At 47.2% G+C, this 22014-nt stretch overlaps 1 protein-coding gene across 2 annotated transcripts in view; it reads right to left on the bottom strand.

The window, feature by feature from the left end:
* The window catches only part of LOC138447857 (palmitoyltransferase ZDHHC1-like), a 1205337-nt gene that overhangs the window by 943615 nt on the left and 239708 nt on the right, over positions 1–22014 (bottom strand). For both annotated transcript variants that reach the window (XM_069604299.1, XM_069604307.1), the window contains one exon: positions 13383–13558. In XM_069604299.1, the coding sequence (XP_069460400.1) occupies positions 13383–13558 (176 nt within the window). The remainder of the gene's footprint in view (positions 1–13382; positions 13559–22014) is intronic.

Genomic DNA, 22014 nt, shown 5'->3' with positions numbered 1-22014 from the left:
CACTTAAGTTTCTCCAGCACCCAGTTACCTCAGGGTTCGGTGCGCAATACAGATAATAAACAAATACAAAAATACAAATGTGCTAACATCAAGTATGTGCAACAACTAGAGCGCAGCTTGTGCTCTTGGCCTTCATTGATCTTTATTACTCGGCTCAGCTTCCTCGTTACAGAACTTTTGTATTGAGGCCAAGGGAAGTCAGTTCTGGATGACTTGAATACAGAGTCTGGGAAGATATTCACAGTAGTCTTGACAGGCAAGTCAGTTGTTGATGACTCCCATGCAGACTTTGTAAAAGTATTCTCAGTAAACCTCATAGGTGTGTGAGGGGAGCTATGACAATATGAAATTAAGGCATGGGGAATGGAGGGGGCATCCTCAAAGGAAAAAAGGGGGATACCATGACTCATCTGATTATGTCGTGTCAATCTCCTGAGGGTTGCCTCCTCCATGTGATCCTCCCTTATGTAACCGCCCCGAGGGTCAGGATCAGGTAGCAGCTGCCGTCCCCTGGACACAAGGGGAGAGGTCACCGCTGGGAAAGGAGTGACGACACCATCAGAGTCATCACAGGACATACTTGTGGAACACCGTCATAATAGCCTTGACCTTCAATGCATGGGCAAGCTAGCCCTTGAGGGGGGGGGGGGGGCAAGGGAGGTTCTAACATTGGTATCACTCTGTGATGCAAGAACTATCCAGCAAGCAATGGTCAACTTGGATGGCTACTGTCCACAAGACGGGGAGGGCGCTAGAGAGCCCAGCTAAGATGGCTGCCGGCCTGTGAGCTCCCAGCCAGCCCGAGATATTCCGACAAGATCCGGCCACGTCCAGCCTACCAAGAACTGTGGAAAACAACGAAAAACAACAGTCAAAACTGGTGGGGAACACATATAAGGGAACCCAGGCACCCTAACCGTGAAGGACGAGAGGCGTACCTACGGAGGAGAGCGCACATGCAACTCTAAACATCTAATCCAGGGGACTAGCAGAGGACTAGCGCGTGGCGGACCCTAATCATCCGTAGGTGCCCCGGTCCTGGATAGCGAGTGAGAGGGTCAGAGGATCAGCCAGAGCCGCCAACGACTAGCCACTGGAGAGCAGTGGGCGAGACGAGGCACCTCCGGGAAACCCACTTACCAGTGCGCTCAGACTCAGCGGACCACGGTGGGACCCAGATCAAGGGGAGACGATCCCTGCTCTCAGCCAGACCGGACCTAAGGTGAGGAGTGTGGCGGGTGGCCCACGCGTTCGGGAGCCTGTGGGATCATTAACAACTGAACGCTTTTTGTCAACCCCCCGCCGCCCCTGCCAAACTACCCATCTGCACAGCAGTAAGGAGCTGGGGGACATCACCGAACTAACAGAGGCGGAGTGGTCTTGTAGTTAAGAAAGCTCCGGACCCCACTCCGGTGTACCACGTGTCCCCCAAGCACCATCAGATATACCCCCCGGGGAAACAACACTTCTGCTCCTCTCCCCAGTTAGATGCCTGGAAAGATACAGAGTGATCCCCAGCTAGGCTTGGCTCCCCGAGCAGGCTCACCCTCCTCCGTGCGGGCGCGCAGCACATTACACAGCGCAGAACATAAGTGGAATAAATAAAGCCTACGACAGGCACTACATTACACTAGATTTCAGTGCAACATCCGCCCGCATTGATACCGGTTGAAGTGAAGGAGAACATAATCGAGGGACAACTGTCTAGCTACCTCCTACACAGTGGAGGGATGAGCCAGGACGGTGCATACAACTTTCACCATAAGTAGAGCAGACCCAGGAAGAGGAGAGAACAGGGCCTGGGGGTGATGACGCAGATTTGAAAGGATAAAAGGAGTGTCTGCTGGTGGGAGAGTACGCCCTAGGACCATCCAGTGGCACCCTGTAGAATTCCCACAAATCCAACAAACAACAATCGAAGCTCCACTTCGAGCAGCTACAATGTCAAAACATTCGCCCTCTGGTGAGGGCTCCTCATGGGACACTACCCCACCCAATGCGCTGGACCCAGGGGAGCACTTCTAGACTCTAGACATCAAGAACATCAAGTGCAAGCGAGCATACAGTCCGTTGATGGAAAACTAAACACTAACCTGTAAGATGGACCACATGCAAGTGCGCCTGGATAAGCATGGGGACCACTAGGATGCAGGATGTCCACAGTCTAGGAGGAATCCCGCACCACCACGAGAGACATGACCATGGTCAAAAGAACTCTCAGACTAACAGGATGACCTTGAATCTAGGTTCCGCAAAAATAACCTAAGAATTATTGGGGTGCCTGAAGCTGGGGATCAACAACATGGAGAAGATGTTGGAGGAACTACTCAGAGAGTCCCTTGGATGAGACGGCTTCTCAGCAGTGTTCATTGTTGAAAGGGCCCATCACATCCCCAGTGGGAAACGCCCAGTGCTAGGGGCTCCTGCGAGGCCCATAATAGCTCGACTGTTGAACTACCAGGACAGAGGCTGGACCCTCAGGAGAGCTAGAGAATTGGGATCTATAACTTACCAAGATGCACCAATACGCCTCTTACCGGACCTTTCAGAGAAAGAGCAATCCTCTAGGAAGACCTTCATTGAGATCAAGAAAAGACTCAGCACAAGATACATTAAATATGCAATGTTGTTTCTGGCCAAACTAATAGGAGAGCATGACGGCCGCACGCTATTCTTTCACACCCCAGAGGAAGCCAATGGATTTTTGGAGTCACTGCCCAGAATGCCTCGCAGATGGGAGAACAATGGACAAGGTGACGATCCCCCTTAGAATACATCAACAGAGGACAAAGATGGCCACAGGTCCAAGTCCAGGCAGGCGGAACACTGTAAGCAAACAGGACTGCTAGGATAGCTGGTCCCCTAGCGCAGCTCATGCGTGAGCAAAAGTTAGGTCTGCAGCCCTCAGTGCTACCTTTTCTAATTAGTCACCAGAACTGGGTTCCGCCACAAATGACAAGCTCAGGAAAAGCTGGGATGTCCAAAAACTGGTTACCACAAAATGGCAAATGCACTTAATAGCATGACATGGAATGTCAGGGGCCTGACCTGTCCATCTAAATGCTACAAGGTTTTCTTATATATGCAAAGTCACCAGGTGGACATAGCATTCCTGCAAGAGACTCACTTGACCCCCTTCGAGGGAGGTGAAATTCGAACAAAGATGGGAATGTCATCGCTATTTTTCGTCATACTCTGCGTACTCCAGGGGAGTATGCATAATGCTACGTAACACAGTGGGGTTCCGGCTGATCGGCCGGTGCAAAGATCGGGAGGGGTGCGCCATAATGGTACGTGGGACAATACATGGTTGGGTGTACAGCCGGATACATTTTTACAGAGCAAATCAGGACTCGTGGAAACCCTGGGGTGGATCACGAGGCAATAAGAGGGGAACCCCCGCCCTGCTGGGGAAATCATTTGGGCGCGGGACTTTAATGCAGTAATGGACCCTGACCTAGATGGAACAGGAGGAACCACCCGTCCAGTGTCTAAGATAACAAACAAGCTGCATGACATGTGCTGGTCATGGGAGATAGACGACGTTGGAGAATGAGGCACCCTGGGGGAGGGGGATATACGTTTCAGTCCTCGGTACACGGCTCAGCATCCAGATTGGACTATTTTCTGATCTCTCAGACACTGACGGGTGTGGGGGGGTAGTTGAAATTACCGCCCTAGCACGCACTTTGTCAGTTCACGCACCGGTACACCTGGCCCTAACACTACCTGATAAGAAGGCGGGGAGAACGAATTGGGTACTCAAGACCAACAGTCTGACAGATTGGGCATTCCGGGATGGCTTATCTACAGCCATAGACAACTTGTTCAAACTAAACACTGGGTCGGTGAGATCACAGGCGACTCTATGGGAAAGCTTTAAATGCGTTGTTATGGGAGAATGCATCTCCAAGGAGGCTGGAATACTTAAGCAAATCAGGCGACAACTAAAAGAAACTGAGGCTCAAATAAAACAATTGCAAACAAAAGCAGTAGGGGTGAATACACCCAAACGTGCTGAAATTAAGAAACAACTGCAGCTATTTAATGAGCTAGACCAGAGAAGTGAAATTCTTCCAGGGTAAAACAGCTGCGCGTCAGTATGAGGAGGGACAATGCCCTGGCAGGGTGCTGGCGAGGACTGTCAAACTAGAAATGCAGAAGTGCCGGGTCTCTTCCATCAAGGAGGAGCACGGGGAGGTGAGATTTGGGGATGCTGACATCGTCCAAGAATTCTGCACCTTCTATAGTCAACTATACTCCTCACAAATTTAAGTAACGCAACAAGAGGTTGGGGAATACTTGGATCAGGTGGTGCTATACTGGTGCACAAAGGAAGAAAGGGGATGGCTGGCTGTCCCTTGTCCCAGATGGCTACACAGCTGAATTTGACAAATGTTTTGCTACTAAACTAGCCCCACACCTACTAGAGTATATCGAAAAAGTATAAAGGCCAGCCGCCTGCTGGACTCTCTGTGGGAAGCAGTGGTGGTGTTTCTCTTGAAGCCAGAAAAAGCCACAGACGAAAGTGCCTCCTACTGCCCAATATCCCTTTTAAATATTGATAGTAAGGTGTTGGCCAACATTTTAGCTTCTACACTGGCCCCATTGATGCACAGGTGTGTCAAGGCGGACCAATCTGGGTTCATTCCGGGTAGATCCACCTCCTATGGGCTCAGCAGAATATACGGGCTAATGGCAGCTGTCCAACAAGATGAGTCCGTAGTAGCAGCACTTTTAGACGCCACAAAAGCGTTCGACTCGGTAGAATGGCCCTTCCTATTCAAGGTACTCCGTAGAATGGGGCTGGGGAGGGATTTATCACCATGATCCAGCTACTCTATACTTCTACCAACGCTAAAAGATCTGGGTGAACGGCCTGACTCGGAGCATACCCTTGGAAAGAGGCACACGACAGGGGTGCCCGCTTACACCACTGTTATTTGCATTGGCCATCGAACCACTAGCAGAGGGGATTAGAGACAGCCACATCAACAGAGAAATACAATTGCACAAACACAGGGTTATCATCTCCCTCTATGTGGATGACATGATGCTTTACATCACGGACCCGGCACACAACCTAGGTCCGGTCATAGCAGACTTGGTGGCCTTTTGGCAATACTCTGGGCTAAAGATTAACGCCACAAAATCCGTACTGTGCCCACTCACACGGGTACCACGCAGTGCGTCGATATCCTAGGATTCCAATGGAATGACTCTCACACCAGATACCTAGGAATAAATGTAGCTCGATCCCCAGAGGAACTATACAAACAGAAATATCCCATGCGTTAGATCAAACTAAATAGTCAGTGCAAAGATGGATGGAACGGCCAATGAACCTATAAAGGAGGATATTGCTGGTTAAAATAGTACTCCTCCTGCGTTTCCAATACCTGTTTCTTAATGTACCGCTTTTACCCCCATGGGAGTTTTTTCGAGAGCTAGGCTCCGAAATACTTCTGGTTTATATGGGCCGGGAAGCAGGCGCGTGTGGCATGGGAGAAATCAGTGCCCCCCCTGGAAAAGGGGTGGGGGTCTAGCACTTTCAGACTTTGAAGTATACTATGAGGCAGCACAGGCGGGATTACCTACTATACTTGTTCAGAGGTCCAACTGACAGGAGGCACATGGAGGTAGAGAGGGCACTGAGGCCCCATTCCTCTTAAGGTCGTTTATACTGACATCAACCAACAGAAACCCGAGAGCGCCAAACATGATAGAATTAACATGCAGATCGTGGGCCTGTATCGAGCATAGAGAGAAGGGGAAAACCACCTACTCCCCAAATCTCCCAATCATATATTCCAGGAGTACCACTGACGTGCGAGAAAGGGTATGTAAAACTCATGAAGCGCCTGAACATATCCTGTTTCGGGGATCTGTTTCCAGACGGCCAATTCCCGACGATGGAAAAGATGAAAATCAAGGAGGGACTTAACGCCACTTGATATGTTCTTGTATTTTTGGCTGAGGGACTCCCTGAAACAAAATTTTTCACTGTTTCCCTACTGAATCCGTACCACCCCCCCCCCATACTAGCCTACATGCTTTCGAGAAACTAAGACAATAAAGTGCTGTCCGCTTTGTATAACAAATGCATGGACTTTAGAAGCAGGGGAGACGTCTCGTCCCGATCCAAATGGGAACAATTGTTGGGGGATGCGCAGTGACAGACGAGACGTGGGAATATTGCTGTAGGGAAACAAGGGGGGGTGGCTCTTAATACCAGTTTTAATCTCATCCACTTTAAATACCTACATCAGCGCTACTATACTCCAACGATGATACACAATTTATTCCGAGAGACTTCCGCAAATTGTCAGCGTTGTACAGCATCGCCAGCAGACTTTCTACACATGGCAGGCATGGGGATGTCAAAGGGTGAGACGTTTATGGTCACAGATCTTCGATGAACTGAGCGCGATAGTGGGGGAGGACGTGGCACAAACACCACTGATTGCACTTCTGCGGTATACCAAAGGCATTCCAAAACATACCAGGAAACTAGCAGGGCAATTACTAATCCTAGCAAAAAGACGTGTGGCAATGTGTGGGGTGGCACTCGAGCGCCCAATATGGGGCAATGGCGAGCTGATGTCCTATTCTGCAACGAAATGGAGACAGTGTATGGGCGACTAGTGCACCTGCAGTCTAAACGCAAAGACATCTGGGGTCCCAACACACAATACCTTATCACACAGTCCCGCCAAGAAGGGGAGAACAACTAAGGTTGACGAAAACCCAACCATCACAGCTTGAACAAGGCAATGTTACAGTTAGCATAATCAACAACGGGCAGACAGGGCACACTCAGCAAAATATGGACATGAGAATCGAGAGGAGGAACTGTACTGCACCAATATACTGCAAGGTGTTGTTTGGGGGGGAGGGAAGGGGTTTAGGTTACTGAAACCGTCACACTGTTACATTGACGGCATGTTCTCATTACAAAATGACAATAAAAAGAGTTAAAACAATTATATGAAACTGTCCACAAGACAAACCACTTAGAGAACAGAGAGGCACTCCAAAGATAGGAAGCCTATAGTCCTATAACTAAAACTTCAGGATGCAGTGTACACTAGATTACAGAGGGACCATTCTGTATGAGGTTGGATTATAGGAGGTGGTTGTAGATAAATCTCTTCACATGGAACACCGACAAAACAATGAAGCATCCTGAATACGACTATATGGCAACACTGCTGAAAGGGCTAAAGAGCAATGGTTTGGAGGGATGCCCAGAGCTGTGCCAGAGGATAAGATTAATTCTAAATCTTCTAGCCATCACCTTTTCTTTTGTCCAAGTCACCTGGGTGGGACGGGTAGGCCAAGACGTAGGTCTCGAGCCTGATGGGCCTAGAGAGTCAAACTGCCCCTCACTGATGACAACCAATGAGGCTAAAACATGTCTGGGAATGCTTGTGGTCTTGTGCAGAAGGGATGTGCCACAGCAGTTCGTGCTGGACTGCTCCTTTGGGGTGGGACCAAGCCTGATTTGCATATGGCCTTTCCCCTCCCTGTAATGGCTTGGCAGGCTAAAGAACAATGGTTTGGAGGGTTGCTCAGAGCTGTGCCGGAGGTTAAGATAAATTCTAAACCTTCCAGTCATCACCTATTGTTTCGTCTAGGGCCTGAAGCCCCAACAACATGTGGGCGAAGGTGGCTGCCCCAAGAAATGCCATTGTCCATGAGATTAAACTGATGTAGAAGGGCCATGGGCTCAAAAGGCTTGCAAACAAGGGCTGCAAGGACCACATTCAAATACCATGAAAGGTGAGGAGCCCTCAACAGGGAGAAATAAAGAGCAATCCAATAAAGTGTCTTGACAACTGGGTCAAACAAAAATAAAAAAAAGGTAACCCTTGTAAGTCAATAGTTGGGATCTAGGTACGCCAAGTAACTATTTAAACCCACAAGAAAGACAAACCAGACATTAAGGAGATGACTGAATCCAGATCACATAAGGGGTTCATTGGTCTGCCAAGACACATGTGGCAAGAAAGAAGGCCCCACTTGCCTTTGTACCAGTCTCACATGCAGTCCTTCCTAGCTGCCATAATGACCCATATGTTGTCCTCAGACACAATAAGAAGGACAAAGACTAGCCGCTCAGGAACCAAGCTGATAAACTCGGAGGCTGGGGCAGGGGTGCAGAACTTCTTCCCCCTTTATCCTGTGACAAAATGACGCTTCTCCTAAGGTAAGAGTAATGGGGGACAGATTAGCGGCTCTCGACATCTGATCTGAGAAACCAGACCCTCGCCGGCCAACAAGGAACAACCAGAATCATTTACACCTGGCTAGACTCCCAGGGCCATCAGGAAGATGTAGGAATCAGCCGGGAGGGGAGCACAGAGGAACAGCCAATTGACAGGGTGCATCCCAAAGAGTTGGGGCCCTTCCTCCAGATAGGAAGCATACAAAGGACATTTCACTTTGTAAGGAGCAGCAAAAGGGGCCACCAAAGGATTACCTCACTCCAAAACAGCACCTGGATTACCTGAGGATGCAACTCCCATTCAGGATTGTCATGGTCACTCCTGCTAAGGGAGTCAGTTTCCTTGGGCTTTTCTTCTGTGGAAAATGTGGAGGCTTGGTGAATAATGTGAGTCAGGGCCCATTCCCTCAACTCCACCGCTAGAAGGGCTATCTAAGGCAATCTCGTGCCACCCTGTTGATGTAAAATATTGTGAAGTGTTGTCAGTGAAGGTCTGGACCAGACAACCTGAAATGCTTGCGAGAAACTCCTCCAGGGAGCAGAAAATTGCCTGCAAATCCAACACATTTATGTGCAACAGCCACTGCACGGAGACCACAAGTCATGGCCTTACAACTTGTGGGCCATCCCCCAGCCAGGAGGGATGGGTTTGCAGTGACTGTCATAAAAGGTATATGGTCCGAAAATAGAACTCCAACCTGGAGAATGGTACAACTGCTCTACCAAGTTCTTCATAATCTTTGGGAGAGGGATCACCATCTCTTGATGCAGAGTAGATTGTTTGCAGTTTGAAGATAAATAGAGCTGTGCGCGTCTCATTCTAAGCCTGGCTTACAGGCCTATGGAACCACCAAGCTGTCACCATCTGTGTTGCAGCTGGTAAAGTTACCAGTCAACAGAACATTAGAGATTTCCACACGTCCCCCGAACACACGCTACCCCGAGGGGAAGACATTGACCAACTATGTATGCAAACAGGAACAAAACGAAGGTCCGGCTTCAGGAAGCCATCCAAAATGTTTTCCTCTGGGTCACAAAGATCCAGCTGTAAGAGAATATCCAACCATCACCTTAGAAAGGTAGATGCCTCCTCCCGGCTACCAGCCCAGACCATCCATTAATCCCAGTTGGAGTCGATGTGCACCGCTGCCAATTTGGTAAACGTAGTTGGTGCTGCATTCAAACCTGAAGGCGGCCATTCCCAAAATACAAATCCCAAACTTAGAATAAATGGACACACCCCAGTAGGGAATGAGAGTAGGAGATAGATTACAAGTTGAACAAAGTTTATATCAGGTAAAAGATGCACGCAGAGGACTCTGCTGCTCAGAGCGCTCTGCCAAACAGAACAAAAACATCACATTTTAAGAAGAGATTTCGTCACCAGTGACTAACAGTATAGGTGATGAATACTACATGGTTATTGGTTCATTACAAAGTTACATTATGGGCTATACTGGACTGGTGCAGCCTCATTGGTTGGTGCTGGGCTGTCGCTTCTTGCAGCACGTGGGTCAGCTGGGCTCATCTGAGAGGGGTGAAGGTCAGAGGCGCCGGGCACAGATCGGCTAACTAATCTCTTTATTCCGACAATACAGAAAGGGCTAGAAACAACTAATCAACATTAAACTCTGACATTTAGTGGAGGTGCTATAAAGGTTCAGCTAACAACTATATATCCAGCTTATACTCTGCCCTCAAGGAACAATAAAACATAGTGCCTTAATCCCAGCACCTACCACGAAAGAGTTTGATCTACTAGGTGCCTCAGGACACAGATTGATAGGTGTTGTTTCTTCATTGGATATATGGTGCAGGGGAGGCTTAAGACTGTGGTGGGTGCTTGCTCTAAACATTGCAGGGGGTCATAATCAAAAGGATAGAGGGGTCTGGGTTTGGTGAGCAGTGGGTGCGAAAGTGGGGTTAGAGAGGGAACATGCAGGTTTGTGGAGATGGATGAGTACACAAGTCAAGATTCACCCCGGTCACACACAGGGCAATGAGCTCAGAGGAAGAGAAAGAATACTGTATCTGTTTGCAACAATTCACGCGTGGGCTTCCAAGAGAAAAGGGCCAGTGCGGTGCAGACAGGGGAGGAGGTGGGGGGGGGGTGTCAGGGCTGGCTGTGTGCGGCGCTGGACAATGGGAGAGATGCCTTTTTAGAAATCATTGTGCGGCCTAGTAAATAGATGGAGTCGTCAGAGGAAAGACAAGGGGATGTCTCCCCGCGATGGGATGAGCAATATATTCATTTCATGCGCAATGTACAGTGGGGGGGGGCGAAAAGACCCTTCCTCCCTTACAACCCGAAGGGCAACACCTGGTGTTGAAACCTCCGGCCCCTAAAGAAGAGATGAAGGAACTGATGATGAGTCTTATATTGGAACATGGAGGAATGCGTTCTAAAGAACCACTGCACAGAGCCAGTCACCCTGCCTGGGGGCTAACTAGATCTGCACCAGTGTGATCTTGAACCGCTCTGGAGGAAGAGAGGTTGAAGAGAAAAGATCCAGGATGGTACACAGGTCTGCCTGGGTGAATTTCAGTACCGTAAACATGCAGAAAAAAAACCTCTCTGCATGGACGGGCTGGTGAGGGTTATCTTTTCCACTGCACTGAGGTTAAGCAACTTCCGTAATTTCTGAGCTAAAAGCAGGGATCTGAACTGGTGGTGGGAGAGGCACGAAAGGAGGAGACAAAAACCCAATCTCACCACTGAAAGAATCCAGGGATCTTCAGAAATTGCCCTCTAGGCATAAGACCCTCCTCCTGCTCCCACTGATGTGGCATGAGGGCGAACCAGAAGTTCATTGGTTGGGCTTGGTGGATGAGGAAGACGTACCCTGGAAGAATCCGCAAGAGGTGAAGTACTGCTGCTTCTGTCTATGGACCAAAGCCAGCCTATCTGGTTGTTCAGCTCTACAGCCTTGAAAAATCTTAAACCCACTGAAAGATAAGAATCTGGCCTCCTCCTCCTGGTGACAGAATGGAAAGGGCTTGTGATGCCAGATGCTCAGTGGGAATGGTAAATGTACCTTCCCACTCTTTTGAGGCCCTGTTCCCATCTAGTGTACCTGAGGGACAGACGAAACGGCCAACATGGCTTCCCACTCTTTTCTGTCCCCCATTTTACAACCCCAATCTTTGGCAATTGCCTCACACCCTGACTGCACTAAGGTAGTCGCTGGCACTGAAGAGGAACCAGTAAGAGCCACAGAGCTTGACATGCAGGGACTAGATTCCTTGGGGAGACCCTTCCACACTGTATGTGCTCTAACCACTTTGCAGAGAGCCTTGGACTCCAGGTAGGTCTTAGGCCCTTTGTGGGATCCTTTGGCCTAGACACAGAATTTGGGTCAAGAAGGGGGATCAACTGAACCTTGAATGTCTAACCGCTCTTAAGGGATTGCAAGGCCCCTTCCGGCCGGGATAAAGTGAGTTTAGCCCCTTGACAGGGAACTTCAGGCTTGCACCCGGTTTCATCCCTGGATTGGGAAACCTCAGAGTCACCTCCAGCAAGCAGAGAGCCACTGGAGTCTCGCTCAGCATGAGAAACTCCCAGAAAGCAGTCACCAGGCCAAGGTGCCCTGAAGGAGGCAAGGTCACTTAGACCACAAGCATCAACATGGGATAAGAAATCTTGAAGATGCTGAGGAGGAGTTTTGGAAAATAATTCCCACCACTTAAGGTACCTGCGAGTGACTTTACCAAAATCAAGTTGCAGGGTCAACAGTAGTCCCAACGGTGGTCGGATCAGAAACACTCCAAACACAAGGAGTGCTGGTTCGCAATGGGAACCTGCTGTTCACAGCTGATCCAAGAGCTGAATCTGGATTTACCTAGCATAAGAAGATGGACTGGGAGCTGGCACGACACCAGAAGGGGAAAAAAGAATCAAAAGAAATCAAGAAAAAGCACTTGAAATAATGACAAATAAAAAAGGTAAGAAAGCTGCACCCCGAGCTGGAGTCTCCACTCTGTCTGCACGTGACAGATGAATTACGTGGTAAGGCATAATGAATAATAAATAATAATAATAAAGAGGCATAATGGTGTGTGCGTGCAATGCACAAAAGCATTTAAAATTAACGTGAAGATTATTTTCTGAGGGTAAATGGCTCCAATCCCCCCCAGCCTTGCATGTGTAGTCAAAGAGCATGAAGGAAAGGGGATGGGGTATAAGGGCACATTCTAAGAAACACTAAATGAGCACTGGAAGCCAAACAACTCTCAAACAAAATGTTCATGCATCAGAGAACCCCTAGTACTTCAACTAGAGTAATGAGTGGAGAACCCAGTCAGCCCACCCTAATTTGTCATTCCCTGATCCTTATTACATACTGAGTACAATGTAACAATATGAAAGAGCGAGAGAGAGGATTGACAGTGGCAAAGTGATAATTGAGGCTATCTATATAGGCACGTGGGAGGTGTGGGAATGCCATATTTTAATGCTTTGCTATACCATGTAATGCCTTACTGTATGTGACTTCTTTATGGTTTGCAGGCCTCTCTAATCTGCTAACTATTTTACTCTCCAGTTTACACTATTCTGCTCGAGTGATCGCGCGCACGCACACACACACACACACTGCAGAGGGACACCTGCTACTCTCAAAGTCCCTTGAAAACATCAGGACCATCCAAACTCAACATCTGTCTCATTAGCTTGGTACATACAGCCCTCCAGCAACCATCAACCTAACCAAATTCTCAGCAGGAAACCTACACTTGGGGTTTCCTTCCAAATGCACCTCGCCTAGGTTTCTGCACCCCAACTAACCTTGAAACATACCAGAAGGCGGAAAACACATTTTTATGACCTGAAATCATCAAAAAATCAGGTTCTGCATCTTGCCTCGCTTCCTCCTTCCAATAACTTCCCTGTCCCCTCTTTCATGCACCTAGCATCAAAGACCGCAAAAATAGCAGAAGTAGAACCATAAAAGACTACTTCACATTACATTATGTTTAGCTTCAGAAAAGGTAATGAATACTTGTAACAATGGCCCAGCAGGACTTGAAGGCAAAACCGAAAAACAAAATCCTGGCTAAGTATCAGGGAATAAAATGCATAAACTGCATCTTCAAGACCATTACCCTATAAGACCACCACACACAAATATAGTTTCAGAATTTTGCTTCTTGTACTTACACATCCACCTCGCACAGGTAGCAGTGAAGATTTTCAATAACATGTGCATGTTTGCTGCGATCAAACACAGTCCTGCGGAGAGGTCGATTCTTGGCACGTACATTGTCGTCAGCAGGGTCCATAGATATGGCAATTAGATGGACTATTAAATGACACAAAAACATCACACCAGTACACTAAAGAAATCATGTTAAGGCAAATAATTGTTGAACTATTTCGAAAGCAGAGAAAGGTGATAGAGGTTTAGCAGGGTATCCAGTGATATTAACTAATTGAAAATAGCAAAATACATTTTAAACGAACCCTAAAAACCGAAGAATACCCAATTATTGGTAAATAATATGTATGGGGGTTGGGTAAAGGATTAAAACGGGTGGGGAGGGGATTGGGGCGGGTTATAAACCAAGGGAAATGGGGGCTTGTGGGAGGGATCGTTAAATTTTTTTTTCGTTATTTCATTTTTCGTTAAAATCACAGTGATCCCTTTCCTAGTGGCAAGTTGATCTGCAGCATTGCTTTAGTCTTTTTCGGTTTTCCAAAACAAACCGTCACAAAATATTCAATGCTCCTAACACATCTATACGACCTTAGTAGCGGCCCATCATTGGGTTAAAATATTAACTACTGCCATGCCAAGCTGTATGTGCTTCTTCAGTGCATACCACGGTTGTAACTTTGTACAACTTAACATTATTTCATCTTTGGATTCCAAACAGCATATATTCAGCAATTCACAGTCTATTTGTTCAGTTACATAAATGAGCAGCATGTGCCGGCAGCACTGGTTCTAAGTTACATGTGTTTATAATTCAATCCTCGCCGTTGGAGATGTAAACTGGTTCTCCATAGTTGTACCAGAGCTTGCACAATTGGAACTGGAATTGGATGAGGAAGCAAAACTTTACTAGGGATTATATACTACGTCAACACCTGCAGTCATGTGAATGAGATGTTCTAAGTTTAGATATTACCCAAGTATATGCACGACCACAGTATGAATTTAAAAGCTACGCTCAGAATCCTGATGGTAAGTCTTTACCCATGTCAACCACTCTACTATATCTATTGCCGGCTATTGGCCTTAAAAATATGGTTGTCATGTTTGGGAATGGTAGGGCAAGAGCGTTGGGGGAAAAGAGGTGCAGATAATAAGACCTGTTTAGGCAACTATAGTGTTACATGGCACCTTGTACAGAGAACAAAGACATTATTTTCTCACATCGCTTTTGGTACTGACAGGCATCAACAAGAAGCATATTATATATATATCTATATATATATATATATATATATATAAACACACACACACACACACACACACAAACGGAAACATTGTTAAAGGGAGGTAAAAGCGAGAAAAAAAACTGAAATTCGACAAATATGGTAAGCTAAGCAACCATAACTCGTGCCACCAGTGTGCACTGCAAGGACTAACAAGTGTGACGGAAAGTATGAAGAGGTCGCCTGCCGGTCGTACAGTTGCAAAAACAGCAGAATATGCAGAGCACAAACAACCTTAGTGGTGGTTAGAAAGCACTGTAGCTGTATGGGTCGCACAGAATAAGTGGCTTCCTGCTGCACGTAATAATGCTGTGTTTCGCATTGTTGTAAACATTCTTGTATTACACAATGTATATATATCCCTGAATGCTACCCCTAACACTAAAGGCGTAGCATAAAGAGTTTGTACTGCATGTGACGACAAATGAAATCAAAGCAGAAGGGACCAGTGGGCAGGCTACCGCTCTTGCAACAATTCCGTACGGTACTTTCATGTACAGCATTTCCCACATTTGCTACGAGCAACAAGAGGGGCAATCCCGTAGGGCAGCAGAGCTGTAAAACAACCTTTGCAAACCATATGCCGCGCTACAGACCCTTATCCACAAAAGGGCATTGTATTGCGCATGTACTGCAATGCGCTACTGTAAAGAGGGAAGGTACTTGGAAGTGCGTGGGAACGATCCTTATGGGAGCATTACAATGCCTGGCGCCTCTGTAGGTGAAGGCACCCAATAATTCTGTCTCCCGGCACGTCCCCTATATTATCCAGGCAGGTGCTGGCCCTTCTGTACCGGACCTTTCCTGTTCCTTCTGTGGCACCTTTCACAGATCAACAACGGAATTGCCAATGCACGCATGCAGGACGGGAGGCGTGGCAGTGTGGTAAACACTATAGTTAAACCGGTTAGAAAGGGGGTCGCTGTGCAAAGAGGTTTCATTACATGTTGCAGAGCGTTTTCAAGACAGTCAGTGCGCTGCACTTAGTAAAAGAAATACCGCTACTTTCAAGAAGGGAACCAAGCCAAGTTAGATGGGGTGTGCAGAAATCGGGATGGCTGGCATAGTAAGATGAACGTTATAGCTGGGGAAAAGTATTTGTGCTGTGAAACGTCATATTCCCATGGGTGAATTATGCCATTGGCACATGGCGAACAAAGGCACAAATACACTTCGTTGCAATGTACTGCACTGTCTGCATTCACATACTAAATAGAAAATGACGCTGCCACATCGGCGGCTGCATAATGTGGTAGAAACGTATGCAAGAGATCGGAAACAAACGCATGAACTGGGCAAGTGCCTCCTTCATCACAAACGGCTCAGAAACTCATAAAATGCTGTGCAATTTTCCCTGCACAATGAACAATAATAATATAGGCATGATTGCGTGTCACCAAAGTATCACACAGAGAAACCAAAATCAGGCACTTCATTGTAGCTACTCCATACCACGACACATGCACATGATAGATTGCAAAATGAGTAGCCACTGCACAGTGTTTTCCATTCACTTTCAGTCAATGCATGTCAGAATCCCCTAAATCCCGCACGCTGTGCCTCGTGAAACACACAGCCATAAACGCACCCTCTGCATTTCTGTCAACAAATACACTGTGTAGTGCAGTCTGTCTGTAAACACCCACAAACTTTATTGCCCAATCCCGTAGCCTCTACAGCAGGGGTGCACAACTGATTTTGACAGAGGGCTGAAAGTACCTTACATGAGGGCTATAGTGGGCCGAAAAGTAAATGTGGGCGGGGCGGGGTGGTAGGCGGGGCGTGGCAGGAGGCTTTTTCAACCCCCAATTTGTATTAAACACATGGAAAAAGAATGTTTTTGAGGGGTAACGATTTTTATTTGCATTTCAAACTTACATTTTGTACTGCACATTTTCCATTATAATTTATTTCGATTTAGTTATTGTATATCGTCTGTTTAATTAAATTATATACATTTTATTGACCCTTGATTGGGCATTCCGTTATTTTGGACTGCTATACTTTTCTGTTTGGGTTGCCCAAGAATATGACCTTCGTTGAGTCTGGTTTCCTCAAAAAGCAAAGGATGTACATCTCCTAACTGTGCCTGTTTTAGCTTTATTATTGGGTTCACTCTTGGAGTGCAACACTATGCCCCATGGCTCCCACCCCCAACCAAACACTATGCCCCATGGCCCCCTCACCACCCCCAACCAAACACTATGCCCCATGGCTCCCTCAACCCCCAACCAAACACTGTGCCCCATGGCCCCATCACACCCAACCAAACACTATTCCCCATGGCCCCCTCATCCCCAACCAAACACTATTCCCCATGGCTCCCTCAACCCCCAACCAAACACTATGCCCCATGGATCCCACCCCCAACCAAACACTATGCCCCATGTCCCCCTCACCCCCAACCAAACACTATGCCCCATGGCTCCCACCCCCAACCAAACACTATGCCCCATGGCCCCCTCACCTCCAACCAAACACTATACCCCATGGCCCCTACCCCTCATGCAACCACTATGCCCCATGTCCCTCACACCAACCAAACACTATGCCCCATGGCTCCCACCCCAACCAAACACTATGGCCCATGGCCCCTCACTCCCAACCAAACACTATGCCCCATGGCCCCCTCACCCCCAACCAAACACTATGCCCCATGGCTCTCTCAACCCCCAACCACTATTCCCCATGGCTCCCTCAACCCCCAAACAAACACTATGCCCCATGGCCCCCTCACCGCAACCAAACACTATGCCCCATGGCCCCCTCACCCCCAACCAAACACTATGCCCCATGGCCCCCTCACCCCCAACCAAACACTATGCCCATGGCTCCCTCAACCCCCAACCAAACACTATGCCCCATGGCTCCCTCAACCCCCAACCAAACACTATGCCCCATGGCCCCCTCACCCCCAACCAAACACTATGCCCCATGACCCCCTCAACCCCAACCAAACACTATCCGGGAGGATAGCACAGCGGCAGCGTGCGCGTCTTGGAAGCAAGACGACACAAAGCCACAACAGGTTCGATCCCCGGGTCCGCGCTTAGAAACCTCCGAGTGTTTAAGCGCGTTATAAATACGTAACTAAGACAAATAAAAAAAAAAAAAAAAAAAAAAAAATCTAATCTTAATCTGTGTTTCCTCTGTAACAGCGCCTCGATGCCTCATGGGCTGCAAGTGCGCTTAACAAATGCAAATAAATAAAATAAAATAAACTATGCCCCATGGCTCCCTCAACCCCCAACCAAACACTATGCCCCATGGCTCCCTCAACCCCCAACCAAACACTATACCCCATGGCTCCCTCAACCCCCAACCAAACACTATGCCCCATGGCCTCCTCACCCCCAACCAAACACTATGCCCCATGGCTCCCTCAACCAAACACTATGCCCCATGGCCCCCTCAACCCCAACCAAACACTATGCCCCATGGCCCTCACACCAACCAAACACTATGCTCCATGGCCCTCACCCCAACCAAACACTATGCCCCATGGCCCCCTCACCCCCAACCAAACACTTTGCCCCATGGCTCCCTCAACCCCCAACCAAACACTATTCCCCATGGCTCCCTCAACCCCCAACCAAACACTATGCCCCATGGCTCCCTCAACCCCCAACCAAACACTATGCCCCATGGCTCCCTCAACCCCCAATCAAACACTATGCCCCATGGCTCCCTCAACCCCCAACCAAACACTATGCCCCATGGCTCCATCAACCCCCAACCAAACACTATGGCCCATGGCCCCCTGACCCCCAACCAAAAACTATGCCCCATGGCCCCCACCCCTCAAGCAACCACTATGCCCCATGTCCCTCACCCCAACCAAACACTATGCCCCATGGCTCCTTCAACCCCCAACCAAACACTATGCCCCATGGCCCCCTCAACCCCCAAACACTATGCCTCATGGCCCCCTCACCCCCAACTAAACACTATGCCCCATGGCTCCCACCCCAGCCAAACACTATGCCCCATGGCCCCCTCACCCCCAACCAAACACTATGCCTCATGGCCCCCTCACCCCCAACTAAACACTATGCCCCATGGCTCCCACCCCCAACCAAACACTATGCCCCATGGCCCCCTCAATTCCAACCAAACACTATGCCCCATGGCTCCCTCAACGCCCAACCAAACACTATGCCCCATGGCCCCCTCACCCCCAACCAAACACTATGACAGTTGGAAAAAACACCTTTTTGGAGGTGTACCGTTTTATTTGTATTTAAAACTTACATTTTGTACTATACATTTCCCCAAATCATACAGGATGAAACAGTGAACCAGACATAGTTGATCAGTGAGAAACATTGCAGCGTTTCTCAGCTGTCAGTTTCTGGATCTCGGGCTCCAGTGAGGTTGTTCCTACTCTCAGGATAGCATGGAGATGTTGGTCAGTTAGTCTTGTCCTTAGGCTGGATTTATGTAGTTTCATTTGTGAAAAAATCTGCTCACAATTGCAAGTACTGCCAAACATAGATACCATCTTTAATGCTTCCGTGACAGATTGGGGAATTGAGCAGTGTCCAGAGACTGATAGAAGACTAATAAAGGCATCTCTCTGTGCTCATTTTTGAGGGCACTACAACTGAAGTTCAATCAGTTCCAGTTGCAGTTCGGGTTGCACACTGTCAACATCAGCTGAGAAAGGGTCTGCAAAAAGTTTAAAAGAGGCTCGCTGGGATTTGAATTGTGAGAAACGATTATCAAAAACATTTTCCAGTTCCTTCAGGACCTTCACATGCCGATACCATCCTACATACTTGTCATGGGGGAACACCTCTGCACATGCGGGGTAGTTTACCAGCATCCCTTTCTCCAGGCACAAACTGCCTCAAACAGATCTGATATGAGATTTTTGCTTCCTTGCAACTTTAAATTTAAATCATTGAAATGGCCTGTCAGGTCAGTCAGAAAAGCAAAGTTAGGACCCAGTTCAAAAGAAGCGCAAGCCTCATTCCAGCTGAACTTGCACTGTAGGGATTGTCTTCTCATGAAAAGTCCAGTATGCCAATTCCGACTGCCGCAGAATAAAGCAGTATAACTTATGCGGGAAAGCGGAACCGCAACATGGCCTGTACAACAGACTCTCTTCCCGTGCAAGTGTTCCCTCCTCATCTCTTAGGTCGAGCAGTATCATAATGAGCACGGGATCAGGCATGTTTGCGAAGTGTACGTGGTGGAATGCGCTGGCCTTTATACTATCTTGTGCGTTCTGACAGAGTGACTCATTTTGGTCGGCAAATCACTTGCTCCCATTTATACCTCACTTGCTCGACTTTCTGATTGCAGTTAATGTTGATGGTCATTTCTTGGAGCAGATCATTTGCCCAGTTTGCTTACAGGAGTCGCAAAAGATGACTGTGTGGCGGGCGTGTTGGCAGGAGTAGTTCGAGTTGCGCATCTGAGGTGTCAGACCTGACCTCCCCAGTGGATCATATGGTCAAAAAGTTTGTAAAGGAAGGTGGCGAGCATCTGAAAAACATGCAGCACCCTGTGTACGGAGAGTCCGGCAAGGCATTTAAAAAAAAAACATTATTTACTATAGCTACGCTCATACAGCAGACATACATTGACATTGTGTTACAACAATAGTGCGTTTAAAGGGATGGAAATCTATTCAAGTTCAGGCGGGTTCATAAAATGAATGAAGCACTGCTTGTCCTAAGTACAGGGAAAATCATACCATTTATGAACATGGTTTCGTGTGTACATATTACATATGCAAAGCAATTAGAGGGTTTATATACTGTAGGCGCATTTCTGCTTTGCTTCCAACTCGTTTCTTGTTGGCCATGACTGCAGTTATTGCATTTATGATTATGCATGGACATATTCTAAATGGCTGGTGGACGGCCCCTTCTGCCAAATGAAGACAGTTTAGGTTATTTCTGTAGGCATGAGGGTGTTTGTAATGGCACGATTCTGTGAGAATTGTTTTCGAATTACCATATGTTCTGCCAAAATGTGCATGTTTAATTGCTCATTCCTCAATGCTAACATGCTAAAATGAAAGCTCGCTACTGGTATTTTTGTTTGTAGCATTTGTGATCGAGGAGTTTTTTTGGTGCCTGCATTAAGGTTTTACTATCGCCAGAGACAAGAACTTTCCATTTAGCTGGTTTTTTTTTTCACCATTGTTGGCTACTGCGTTTGGGGGAATATCAGCACGTCTTGAAAGTCCTCCAAACTCTCTCCAGGCCGTCATGATATGTCAGGCAGCTTTGAGATTGAATGGCTTATCTATTATTGTTCGACTCACTTACATTGCCCTTATGTGTTAGGTGAGGCAAGTTTCAGCGCTTCACAATTCCATCCGTTTTGGCTGAGTCTGTCCAAAAGAGCCTGTAAGGGTGTGAAATGCATTGAAGGTTGATGGAAATTATCTTTTAGCAATCACCAATTTACTTTTTCTCTTGCTTAGCTTTTCTTTTAGGTTTTATGTTCAGCTAATAGTTAATTGAGGCAAGGCAAGACAAGGGGGGGTAAGATAACTGGTTAAACGTTGCTTTATGTTTCACTTGATCTGCCTTGGACTGACTTATGTGTTCCTACTTTGCCCATGACTGCATGTTATGCAGTGATGTTTGGTGGGCTGAAGTCTCACTAAATCACTATATTGGCATCTAAAGTTGCGTTGCTATGATCTGTATTTTGCATGGGTACAAAGAAATGCAGTTGTTGGGTGATGTGTTTTTTATGCTGTTTGCTAGGAATTGTGGGGTGGCTGTTCGTGTTGGCCAAAATATTGGAAGTGGCAAAGGGTTGTGGGTACATGCTGTAATGTTTATATTTATTAATGCTTTTGGACTACTCTGAGTACTTTGGGTCGGGGGTTGGCAACTAGACTCATTTGTTAAGGGTATTTGAGGATGATATTTTAATAGTAAATGTTAGGCATAGGATTCTGGGGTAGATAGTTGGAATAAGTTATGGTTATGTAAATAATGGTATTTTGTTGAAACCCAGGATGTGTTGGGTTTCTTGCAATCAATACTGTTTTGTGTGTGTATATGTTGTCTTTAGTTTTATCTGTGGTGGGGGGGAATAATACATATGCTTCTCAACTGTATAGGATGGTTTTGGAATTGATCACAGTGCTCAAATGGAAGACAGTAAATTATTGGGAAACTATAGGTGCATGTGAGGATATAGAGTCTATTAGTGTGCTCTGAAGGGGCTTGTTTCAGTGTGTACTTGGAATGTGAAAGGGTTGAATTGCATGAGAAAGCGAAAGAAGGTGCTGTCTAAACTTTTGCGGGAGAAGATTGATGTGGCTGTTTTGCAAGAAACACATCTACTTGATGGTACTGGTGATTCTCTGACTAATTCAAGA

This window comes from Ambystoma mexicanum, chromosome 1p (assembly GCF_040938575.1).
Source record: "Ambystoma mexicanum isolate Mex_15411 chromosome 1p, UKY_AmexF1_1, whole genome shotgun sequence".
Classification (NCBI taxonomy): Eukaryota; Metazoa; Chordata; class Amphibia; order Caudata; family Ambystomatidae; genus Ambystoma; species Ambystoma mexicanum.
This window is presented reverse-complemented; position numbering and strand designations above follow the sequence as displayed.